Source organism: Pelobates fuscus, chromosome 3 (genome assembly GCF_036172605.1).
Source record: "Pelobates fuscus isolate aPelFus1 chromosome 3, aPelFus1.pri, whole genome shotgun sequence".
Taxonomy (NCBI): Eukaryota; Metazoa; Chordata; class Amphibia; order Anura; family Pelobatidae; genus Pelobates; species Pelobates fuscus.
Window position 1 is genome coordinate 17244638 of NC_086319.1, and position 12177 is coordinate 17256814.

At 38.3% G+C, this 12177-nt stretch overlaps 1 protein-coding gene across 2 annotated transcripts in view; it reads left to right on the forward strand.

Annotated features, from left to right (window-relative positions):
- The window catches only part of TRMU (tRNA mitochondrial 2-thiouridylase), an 89413-nt gene extending 86279 nt beyond the window's left edge, over positions 1-3134 (forward strand). For both annotated transcript variants that reach the window (XM_063446778.1, XM_063446779.1), the window contains one exon: positions 2717-3134. In XM_063446778.1, coding sequence (XP_063302848.1) covers positions 2717-2872 — 156 coding nt within the window. In that variant the 3' untranslated portion in view covers positions 2873-3134. The remainder of the gene's footprint in view (positions 1-2716) is intronic.
- Positions 3135-12177: the final 9043 nt, after the last annotated feature.

Here is a 12177-nt window from a genome sequence, read left to right on the forward strand (position 1 = left end):
TTTAGGTTTCCTCCCCAAGCAATTTAATTAAGAGAATTTGTGATATTGCAGGAAGCCTATCCTGTAATTATGCCACATTCACAGTCTTGTTCAGCAATGAACCATTGCCTGTCGAAGCACCTGTTTTACATCTTTTTCTCTCTATGTACCTAGGGGAGAGCTGAAAAGTAAGTTTCCCAAAATAATTTGTGCTAAATGGTTTTAATCGACTGGGAAAGGGGAAAATGGTCACTGGTCATTCGATATACCTTAACTTTGCAATTCTGAAGCGTTGGTAAATTAATGTAGCAATGTAGGATAGAAGATTTTGTCTAAGGCAAATACGTTTTTTTTTACTGTAAGAACAATCAGGATGTGGAATTCTCTGCCTGAAGAAGTGGTTTTTATCAGATTCCATACAGATGTTCAAACAGCTACTAGATGCATACTCTCAAAAACAGAATATTCAAGGATATAATCTTTCAATGTAGGGTAATAACTGCTTGAACCAAGGATAAATCTGACTGCCATTTTGCGATAAAGAAGGGATTTTTCTCCTAGTTTGTTATACAATTGGAAGTGCTTTAAACTGGGGTTTTTTTTTGCCTTCTTTTGTGAGGAAGGCTGAACTTGATGGACACAAGTCTCTTTTCAGCTATGTAACTATGTAACGCCTTTATGCACTTATGGCAATCCCCTGTTTAGTTGCATAGGCTGAAAAGAGACATCTATATAACAAGTTCAGTCTTTCTCACATCTGTTTTTGCTGTTGAGTCAAAAGAAAGTAAAAAACCCAGTTTGAAACACTTCCAATTTTGCAACAAACTAGGAAAAAAAATCCTCCTTGACCCCAGAATGGCAGTCAGATCTCTCCTTGGATCGAAATAACTATTACCCCTCAATTTAAAAATGATATCCCTGTATATTATGTTTTTGCAAGTATGTATCCAGTTCCTGTTTAAACATCTGCATAGACTCTGATAAAACCACCTTTACAGGCAGAGAATTACACATCCTTATTGTAAAAAACCTTGGACTGAATCTCCTTTCTTCCAGTCTAAAAGTGTGACCTCGTGTCCTATGTATTGTCATGTCTATGAATAGATTTCCAGACAATGGTTTGTATTGGCCCCGAATAGATTGTACATTGTTATCATATCCCCTCTGAGGTGATGTTTTTCTAAACTAAACAGATTTAAATTTGTTAACCTTTCTTCAGAACTAAAATGTTAAATTTCTTGTATTATTTTACATATAATATTATCATAAAACTCTTGTACTTTACATGAATTTGTATTACCATTACAAACCTCCCCTGTTTTGACCTTGCCCTCACCCCCCACTCCCTTTTTGTCCCCTCTCTCCCCTTCTCCATTTTGTAGGATTCTGTGTGTGTCCCACTAGTTTAAAATGTCCTCCGACCTTCTAGCCATACTATCCCCCAGCACAGCAGATATTCTTCTATTAAGGTGCAGTTCACCATGGCTATAAAGATTGTTACCCAAGCACAAATTCAGCCCAGTGCTTTAAAAAGCCAAAACCCTCTTTCCTACACTATGACTTTAGCCACAAATTATTATTCCTAATCTCCTCCTACCTATATTTCAAAAAATACTACCTTGAAGGTCCTTTTCTTCAGTTTACTTCCCAATTCCCTAAACTCATTTTTTTAGGACCCTCCATTTTACTCTGACATTCTGTCTCAAACTGTCCGCTTGAGACTATCAGATCGGCAGATTACATATTCTGCTCTCTTAATAATAAAGTGCCCTACCATCACAACCTGTCTAGCCTTTCTTACGTTCACAACCCCACCCATAGTAGAGTGTCTGTTCCCTCAACGGTTAGAAGGAACCGCTTCCTCCAGTACAGCTACTCCTGAGCTGATGCAATCAAGTTGCCCAGCTACGTGCCTGTTCCCCAACTGTTTTATCTCCTCCCCCTCCACTAGAGGCCACCACTAGACTCTGCTCAGTGAGCAGTAGACCACATTCAAGATTATCAAACTGTCTCAAAGTTGCAATTCACTTCTCCAGATCTCCAATGTGAGCTTCCAGAGAAGCCACCTGTTAACACCTGCCACTGAGGTGTGGACCAGATTAATCCAGGCTTGCATACTACATGTAGCAAGATATGTAGTCAAACCTTCAATTTTGCTAATAAACCATTTCCACAGCTACCAAAAACAAGTATGGGACAGTAAAACAATAATTACCTTGTTGGTTTGAACACCTGGTTTTGAACTCCTACTTTAAAAGAGACTACTTTTTAAAGCCACTCCAAGTGAGCAAGCTCAGTTTACTTGTTATTGTTTGACAACATTTTTTCTCTCTTTTTTTTTTTTTTTAAATAAAAAATGTAAATTTTTTTTATCTTTATTGCCCATAAAAATAACAACCAGTTCTTGTCGCTTTACATTCTGTTTGTATGTAATTAGTGTGTTCTTTTCTGAAGATCTGATAGAAGGCATTGTCACAGTGGATTATATCACTTTGTTCTGCTTCTCATATTATGGTCAGCAAATATAGTTTTTATTGAAATCTGGATAATGAAGCTTCACATACTGCTTGCAGATATCGGACAGATTAATGGACTTGCTGATACCTTGACCAAGTCGCTCTGGGTTTCAGTAAGATGTTATTTTGTGATTTTCCTTAATCCTCTTGTTCCGTTTCAGCCTGTCTATGTATCGTGGGTCATGCTCGCACTGTAACCTAATTTGTCCATTCTCTGCCAGTTTGCAGTGTTCTACAAAGACGAAGAATGTCTTGGAAGTGGCAAAATCATGAGACTGGGTCCATCACAGTACACCTTGCAGCAAGGCCGGGAAAAGCTGAAATCTGCAGCAAGAGTGACGACAGAGCCTGTTAAAGAGAAGGATCCGGTGTCCTAAATGCTGCTATTCTCCTGTCTAATAGGACATATCCAGTGAAATCGGAGCCATCAAATTAGGAGGGAAGGGAAGCATTCAGTGCTTCAGCCTTAATTAGGGGACAAGTTCTGACAGACTGTGACTGGCATGCTACCTCAGGCGCTTTTATACACAATAATAGATTGTATTCAGGAGACGCTGTGGTCGTTCATACAAACCGTGGCACGTAAAACAAATATATATTTATATTGTAGAGATTGAATTGTGATTTTAAAACTTTTTTTTTATTTTGATAATATTGATTGTTACATTTGGCAAATAAAGCTATTTTTTATAGAACTAAATCTTTTATTATTACAGGTGTTTAACCCCTTTATGACAAGGGCTTCGGCACATCCTACTAGCATGGTATACGTGGTGGCTATGAAAGGGTTAATCTGCAATTTTTTATATTAAATACTGCACTTTGCATATTCCCTTTGTTTAAATGTACACGTTTTAATATCGTCACTACCAAGCTATTCACAAATTAAATCCAAATGGCAAAGCCGAGCCTAAAATAGCCAAGTTATATGTGGCGGACCGCCTTGTACCCCACCTGCATACCTCAACCAAGCACAATTCCTAGCTATTGCCGGGATAAGCACTTCAGCCCCTAGCCGCCGCAGCTTGTCTGGGGTCTCGCCGTCTCTTACCACCCTGGACCAGGGTCCTGGAGATCCAGCTCCAGTGGTCAAAGCTCTCCTACAGAAAGTATAGCTCTATAGTAGTAATTATAGCTAATATAGAATTCCCCCACACATATTAGCTGAGACTTAATACTGGGAGTAGACTTGTTTTATTCAGGCATGCACTCTCAATTTATACATACAGTAAACTCCTCCCCTGTGCCTGAGAGATAGTCAGGAACTGTACAAACTCAATTATCTCCAAGTACAGAAAAACACACCTTTTCACAACACCCCAAAATCCATGAAAACCCCTCAAGAGTCCCATCCCCAGAGAGCCGAGAGTGCTAGCGGTCGTTCAATCTCGGGAGTCAAAAACCTAACAAAATACTGAACCGATCCTCTAGCTCCTAGATAGCGATTGTTCGCCTAGTTCATGCGAACAATCCTACCGAATGTCACTCTCCTGACATAAATAGCAACGAAGCAGGCGTTCGTCAAAGTTCAGCGGTGTTCGCGAGTTAGTGTCCGATTTTAGTTCCATACACTTGACCAAACTGCTGCCTGCGTTTGTGCGAGCAACACCCATAGTGTGAAAACAATGATGGAGGTGTCAGGTCAATAGGGGTTAACATGCTCAGAGGTGGTCTGCAGTTCGTGGGTTTGTTCGGTTCCCGTACAATACAGGGAAACCACACGAACCTAGTCTTTTAAAGGTTAGTTTCAGGGCCCATAGTCCTTGACCAGGAGGCTAGCCAGCAGGCTCATCCAGGAGCTCGTGGCAGAGGCATTTTAACTGTGCCTGAATTGGAGAAACTTATCAGATTTCATTCACAAACATTTGGGTTTAGGAAATGACCCTAAAGTCCATGGCATGCCATTAAGTGTTACATAGTTACATAGCTGAAAAGAGACTTGCGTCCATCAAGTTCAGCCTTCCTCACATTTTTTTTGATGTTGATCCAAAAGAAGGCAAAAAAACCCAGTTTGAAGCACTTCCAATTTTGCAACAAGCTAGGAAAAAATTCCTTCTTGACCCCAGAATGGCAGTCAGATTTATCCTTGGATTCAAGCAGTTATTACCCTACTTGAAAGATTATATCCTTGAATATTCTGTTTTTGCAAGTATGCATAAGTGTGGGTGCATATCGAGTCATGGGCGGTAATAATAAAAACTCCTTTATAATGTAAACAGAGTTTAGGTATAGCAGATCAATGTTGGCTGTCTGGACACAGTGTACATTACATTATATCCACAGGAGGAACACAATACGATTGCACCTTTAATGATACAAGTACCTTTTTCTTTTTTGTGTAAAACCTGATTATATTTGGTCACAGTACGGTTTGTTTTTTCCCTTTTGTATATGATTCATACAAGAACCACTGATGCTGGGCTGCTACCATTAAATTCTAGGATTGGAACCTTGGATTTTATAGTATTTTATATCAATAAATATCTATATCTTGAAGAATCGCTGTAATCGATAACTGCAGCAATCGCTTACTTTATGTTCCATTGTTAACCATTTATTTCATTGGTTTTTATTCACGGAACAGATCGTTTGAGAATTAAGAATGGTGTTTAAATTTTTAGGCCAAATAACCAAAGCAGGAAAATTGGGAAAATCTTATTAAAGTTTAAGAAATCATATCAATTTGGAACTTCCCTCTTAGCTCTCCAGTGTTTACAATTCAGTGTAAATGCTCCCCTAGGGTTAAAGAGGCACTATAGGCAGCATAACACTTTATCTCCTTGATATGGTTATGTCCTGAGTCCCCTGGAACCGTCATGTTCAATCCATTTGATGCTGAATGGTTATTCGGGAACCAGGCTAATGTTTTTGCATTATCCAGTCTACTGCTGGGCAGCAGTGAAATCAATGCCAACTTTCTCTGGTATAAAGGGGTGTTACTAATTTCAGCACCAGCTATACCTTCCAGCTTACTCCGTGTCAGACTGGTCGAAAACCTTCTAATATTGAGACTTCGCCAGGGGACTCCAGCCATCACTTCTATTAGATGAAGTGGTGATGGTGCCTAAAGTGTCCCTTTAATTAACTAAAATCTGTTGTGTACTGAAAGCCAAGTTGTATCTTTTGGTCAAAATAACTGCAGTGGATTAAATTCTCTAAATCGATTTTTATTTTTTATTTTTTTGGTTTATATTTTGCAAATAGTTTCTCAAGTCACCAACATTCACTGTGTTTTAAAGAACCCTAAGCTAAGCAAGGGGTCAGCAAACTATGGCCCATGGGTTTACCAAGCCCAGCCCCTGCACAATACTGGCCCGCTATTGAACTCTTCAAAATAATTGCCATTCGGCACCAGGCTTTATGCTGCTGCTGTACTACCTGCAATGGTAGAGCCACACGGAGTTTAGAGATGGTTCTACTCATTGCTCCAGGCAGCTTGCACCGTGGTGATGTCACAACAGAGCCACCTACAATGGATGCATAGAACTTTTTTTTTTTTTTGACAATCTTTATTTATTCATTTTTTCCTTTTTGTCAAGTAAAGGAGGTGTTTACAGGTCCGTGCTTGGTATAGGGATAGAATTTCTATCGCCTGACATCAGGAACATTTAGTTATGGCTGCCGGGCAGTTTATTTTTTTTTTTTTTTGCATTAAGCCCTGCTGTGGGAAAGCAACAGGGCTGCTACAGAGGACGTGAGGATTGTTCGTGCTGGTACATGTAGCATCTGTTCTGCACCTCCGGTGGATGCAAGTGTGTAATATTTTCTGACAGTCTAATGTGGGAACATGGGGTCTGCACCTTCAGCGTATGCAGGCCACAGAAATCACTCCTCTCAGTCCGCCATTCAATAAAATGTCAGAGCACAGCTGCAGAGGTTCCAAGCATGCACTCTGACATGTGAGCACTGGACTGCAAGGGAGTGGTTACTGTGCTCTGTATCCACCAAAGGTGCAGACTGCATGTTCCCACACTAAACCGCCAGAAAACATTATTCTTATTATTGAGTATTTATATAGCGCCAGCTTATTCCGCAGCGCTTTACAATAAGAGGGGAATTTACCAAATGAGACAATAACAAAATGTAACAGGAACAATAGGTAGTTGAGGACCCTGCTCAAACGAGCTTACAGTCTAGAGGAGGTGGGGTATAAAAACACAATAGGAAGGGTATTGAGGGAGACAGCAAATCAACATGGTGGGAAAGTTGCAGAATGGTGAGAGTGGAGTGTGGCCCCATAGGAGAGAGCTAGAGGAAGATGTGAGACATGACACAGTCAAATACACACAGCAGGTACATACCAGACACACATTACACACAGCCTGCACATACAGACACATTAAGGGAGTCCAGAGGGTGAAACACTCAAGGTTATTCACTAAACTCTGATTTTACTTTGGCAAAAGTCTGAATTTAGTAAATAACTCTGCAGGTGCACCAATCTGAAATTATTGTGAACTCCCTCGCACCACAGGACACAAGCAAGCCAGACGGTCCACCCAACGAAGGTAGTTAATTTAATAAAGAAGTAAGAATTAAATTGAGAGAAAGGTGGTACTGGTGGACCCAACTAAAGCAGAACAGCAATGAAAGTGAGACCTTTAGACAGCGTTTCCTGCATTGGTTCTTACCATTACTAGATTACATTTCTTAGCTCTATAGAATGCACAGAGAGGTTGCAGAGTCCTGCTCTGAGCTAAACTATGGATACGTTCTACTAGAAGCTGGATGTTTGGGTTACATATATCCAATATACTTTGCAAACAATTAGAATTGCTTAACATTGTATCTCACGTAGATTTTACAATAAATGACCTGAATATTTGAAATTTAGTATTGTGCACAAAATATCTCCCAATTGTAATTCTAACAAGGAAAAAAAACTGAAAAATACAAATAATGTGGGGCAGCGGCAAGGTGTGTTATGCGGAGTATTCACAGCTACCAGAACTTCATTATGAAACATTCCTTCGTGTTATTTTCCAAAAAAAGAAAAAGAAAACCCCACATACAGGGCATTCCAAGTCTTGCAAAGCCTGCGAGGTCATGTACACATGAGTCTGTTAGCATTGTGAATTTACACAATAGCGGTATAGCCAAGAAACACACAAAATCCTCGTCCAGTAAAGGCCCTATTGTGTGCACTCCAGGCAGCAAGTCAATAGTAGGGAAAACCTGATACGGCTGATAATATTACAGCGACGTGTTATTAACCATACGAGGGATGGAACTGAAGTTATATGAATAGCCGTCTAGATGCCTTTGTTCCCACTGGCATAATGTCCGTTGCAACATAAAACATCAAAGTATCCCTCGAAAAGAAATTGCAATGAAAAAAATCGATAAATAATCTGTAACCTGGGTCTAGAAAATCCAGTATTTTCACCTTTGCTGAAACACTTGTGATGGCTGTGGCCTATGCAAATAGTGTACCTGGCAGGAACGATTTAAAACCTATTCTTTTCCTTAATCCGTGGAATATTTACTTTCCATGCCCTCGGTTAGACAAAAAAAAAAAAAAGAAAAAAGAAATAGGCGAGTCTATGGGTCACAATAAACAGTAAATATTTTCCCTTCACTGGGTCAAACAAGGGATATTCTATGGGATTCGTTTACATGCAGTGCACACAGTCTGCAACCATTTATTTGTCCTTTCTCTAGATGTCCCATTGTTTGCACTAACCGCAATAAATATTTATTTATATATTGGGTCACGTTCCAGTAGTAAACAAAAATCACGCAGGGGTGCACGTGAGACTAGCCATGAAATAACGAGTGTTACACTCCCCCTACAATCTGAAAAGCAGATTTCACTGCTGAAAATGAGTTTGCGTTAATCAATTAACGAAAATGATTAATCGTTTAGCGAATATGCCTGAAATGTTTACAACTATTTCCAAAGGCAAAAGGGACACAGTCCCCCAAATAGAATTTCCATTGTAAAATAGATACATCCATATGTGAATGTATATCTAATCTATGTAAAAAGTACATTATACTACTTGAAGAGGGAGAAACCTATAATATCATAAATAAGAAACTCTGGAGTTAGCAAGAATTGATGAAGTGCAACGAGCATGTTCCATTTCTGAACTATTGTTCTTTATAACCAAGAGTTTATAATTACACAGCTACTGGTGTGAAACAAATCGTATTCAATCTATGCTGTGTTTCCCAATTCCCTTTCTGTAGCTGTACGTTTTATTTGAATATTGAGTGATACACTTCTGGACTTTCAAACCATGTCATGCAATCTGAGCAAGGCAGCCATTTTGTATTTGATTTGTGTTGAGTATTGAAAAATAGACAAGAATGTGTGCAAGGTTGACCCTCGTGGTTCTGAGTTTGTTCCCAGGATAGATTACATGTAACTATGAGACCTAACAGGAAGGTTTCTCCCCTATATTGTGATTGGCCATATTTATTTAATCCAACTTTATCACTGAAAAGGCCATTATTAGTTACCCAATGACTTTGGATGCTCCAGGTCTGTGTATAAGTGATAGTTTTTCCTTAGGATTTTAACCACTAAATAAATGTGTTTACCCAGAATGTAGCACGACACCCCATCGATTTCCTTTTTTTTTTTTAACCCAATCTGTTATGATACCCCAATTCCAAACAGTTTTCCTCATACTGAATCGTGTTGTCATCCAGTTGTAGACAAATAGGCTTCTTCTAGTAAACTACTCTTTCCCCTGATTTTCATCATACGTTATGTACGTTATATTACAAGGTTACATATTGGCTACCCGAAGATACCAAGTTACAATTTCCGCTCAATGTCTAGATATTTTGTAGTTTATTCCAGGGGTGGTTGTTTGAGTATTTAATCTCCTTTAAAAGTTACTAAGTAACTCAGGGTGGTCCTACACATGCCAGTCACCCATGCACTTACATGGATTTCATCAAATATTTCAAGAGAACTGGATACATTTTTATCCAACCATAGTTATCGTTCAGACACTACTTAATCAGGTATCCTCACTCATAATTGAAAACCACAATTTACCTGCTCTTTGAACAGACTTTGGACTTTATTTTAGGTTTTGTATATTTATTACAAAATTGAATACCTGTCCTACGTCAGCATCTGCTGTGTCTCATGGACCTGTCGTAGTTAAATATGTAGGGCATTCCTTATTATATTATATAATTACACATTTTACCATAGATTTATCTAAGCTTGGGAAACTTACAACACATTTAAAATATTCAGTATATTACATTTTTTTCCTTGTGAGATTTTCAATACCATTTTAACCGAGGCAGTAGCTCCTCTTATTGAGTGACTGCACACATTAACACATTTATTGTCCATTCTGGAAAGCTTTTTAATTAAGTATTTTCCGATGACCACCCTCGCTAAATGTGATACATCTCCCCTCTCATGCCTATACCACATCTGGTTCACTTACCTTATTTTTCATCATATATTTCTGCCACATAGAACAATGAACATATATTTGTAAACAACTTTTTTTGTTCCAGAAAGCTAACATTTGGCCCATTTTAATAAATACAAAAAAAAATCCAACACAGTTTAAAAAAACAAAACAGCATTTTTAATTTACCATTCCATCTTCCATCTGTACTGCTTTTCCAGTGTTTTGTACATCAATAAATACAAGTTAAAACATATCCAGTGTCTATTTGTTATAAAAGGTTTATCTCAAAGATAATTGTAAAAAATTAAACAAAACAGACCTTTTTAACACTCCCCCCCCCACCCCCCCTCGAAATAATCAGAGGTGTATTGGGCAAAAGGTTCTCCGAATGAATTCATTCGTTAAAAACATTAAACGAAAGGAGAGTTTACCGAACGATTCAATTAGTTGTAAAACAAATCAACTATATCTGTATCATTAGGCCCCCAACCAGTCGTTCCTAACCCAGTCCTCAATTTGCACCAGTCCATTTGTATCCGTATTTCTATGGAAACAACAAATTAGTAAATGCTGAAATGCTAGACTGTTGGCATACCTTGATTTCTGGGTTAAGGATAACTAGAGTAGACAATATTAAGGAGTGGTTATTACAATACTTCTATGGAAGGAAAACATTTTTTCATTTCTAATCATTTCTAATTTTTTACGAGGTCATAGTGGTTTAAGATAAAATGAAAAGTACACAATGCTTTTAAGCTGAAAGTGAACATGTTGATAACAACTGCTGAACACAGTTTGATGGATTGTACAATTCTAATCTGGTGTTAAATATATAGATACTGACATACTTGCTAGCACAGACCTCAGTGCATAGAAACTGCCAAGGCTGGATAATTGTGCCTATTTGGTGAATGCTGATTACAGGGCACATAGGGATTTTAACTGCAGAGTACCACAGATATGTAATTTACAATACCGTGGGTTCCCATCCTCCTCTTTATAGACTTAGTGCTTTAATTAACAGTTTGGTACAGAAAGCTTGCGTCAACAACCCAACGGGTTTTCTTTCTAAATAACTAAAGTCCATTATTTTACTGTAGAATGGGGAAGCCAAGAAATAGACGATTATTCTGTTATGAAACTACACATCTCATCACGCTTTGTTGCCCAAAGGTCATAGAGCACAGGAGGACAACCAGGGTGCATTTTTAAGATAGAAAAGTACATAAACCGAAGACACAACGTGACAATACGCATTCTCTGGGTACAAAATTACACCACGAGTACAAAAGCCTTAAAAGTCATTTAAGTAAAATCAAACAGAAAAGAAAAGTTGGCAAATGTATTTTGACATCACTTTCATGCCGTAATCTGTGCAAAGATACCTTTAGCATGACCACCAATGCTTATCATACGTGACAAACACAGCAGTCCTTACAGGAGATTCAGTAGTAAATCAGGTAACACAACACAATACAATGTTTGCGAGTTTTGTCTTCATGATTACCCAGATGATGTGAGAAGGCCGGGCTAGTTATAAGCATGCCCGGTAGCCTCCTATAATCTATCTGATGCACATTTAGAATGTCATATTCTGCAAAAAGAAAAGCATTTGTGTATTGGACATCAAGAAGGGACCTTAGTAATTATACCAGAAATTGTGAGGAGTTGACATTTGCTCTAAACCAAAATAGCCGAGAAGGGAAGAATTACAATGATTAAGAAATTTTCCAGCTCGGCTGTTTGAATTTAAGGTTTGAAATCCTTTCGCCAATTCTTCACATTTCCCAGTTTAGTGAATAAATACACTGGAAGTTCAGTAGATGAAATTTATTGTGTATTAGAAAAACTACTAACTAAAAAATGTAAGGGGACACATTTGTTTCTACGGTAGAGGGTTATGACTAGATCCAGGATAAAGGGACCTTTTTTGCTAATAAGAGGCAGATTAGGGACTGATTTTGGAATGCACCCAGATTGGAATTAGCCAGCACTGGCCTTTGGATGGCAGTGCTTTTATGTGGGCCCCCTACTGGTGAAATTGTGTAATTGTGCTCGCCACAGACAATTGCAAATTCTGTACAAAACTGATTTTCAAATTTTAGAATTCAAATAAACATCTTGAATTTTCTGAAACCTGTGTAGCTCTCATGGGAATCTTAGTTCCAGTAACACACTAAATTCAAGTAACATTGTGCAATCATATTTAAAAAAAAAAAATCAAAGTAACAAAACTGGTAGTAATGAAGAAAACGAAATATAAAAAAAAAGAGCTTTTCTTTGTGAGAGTCGCT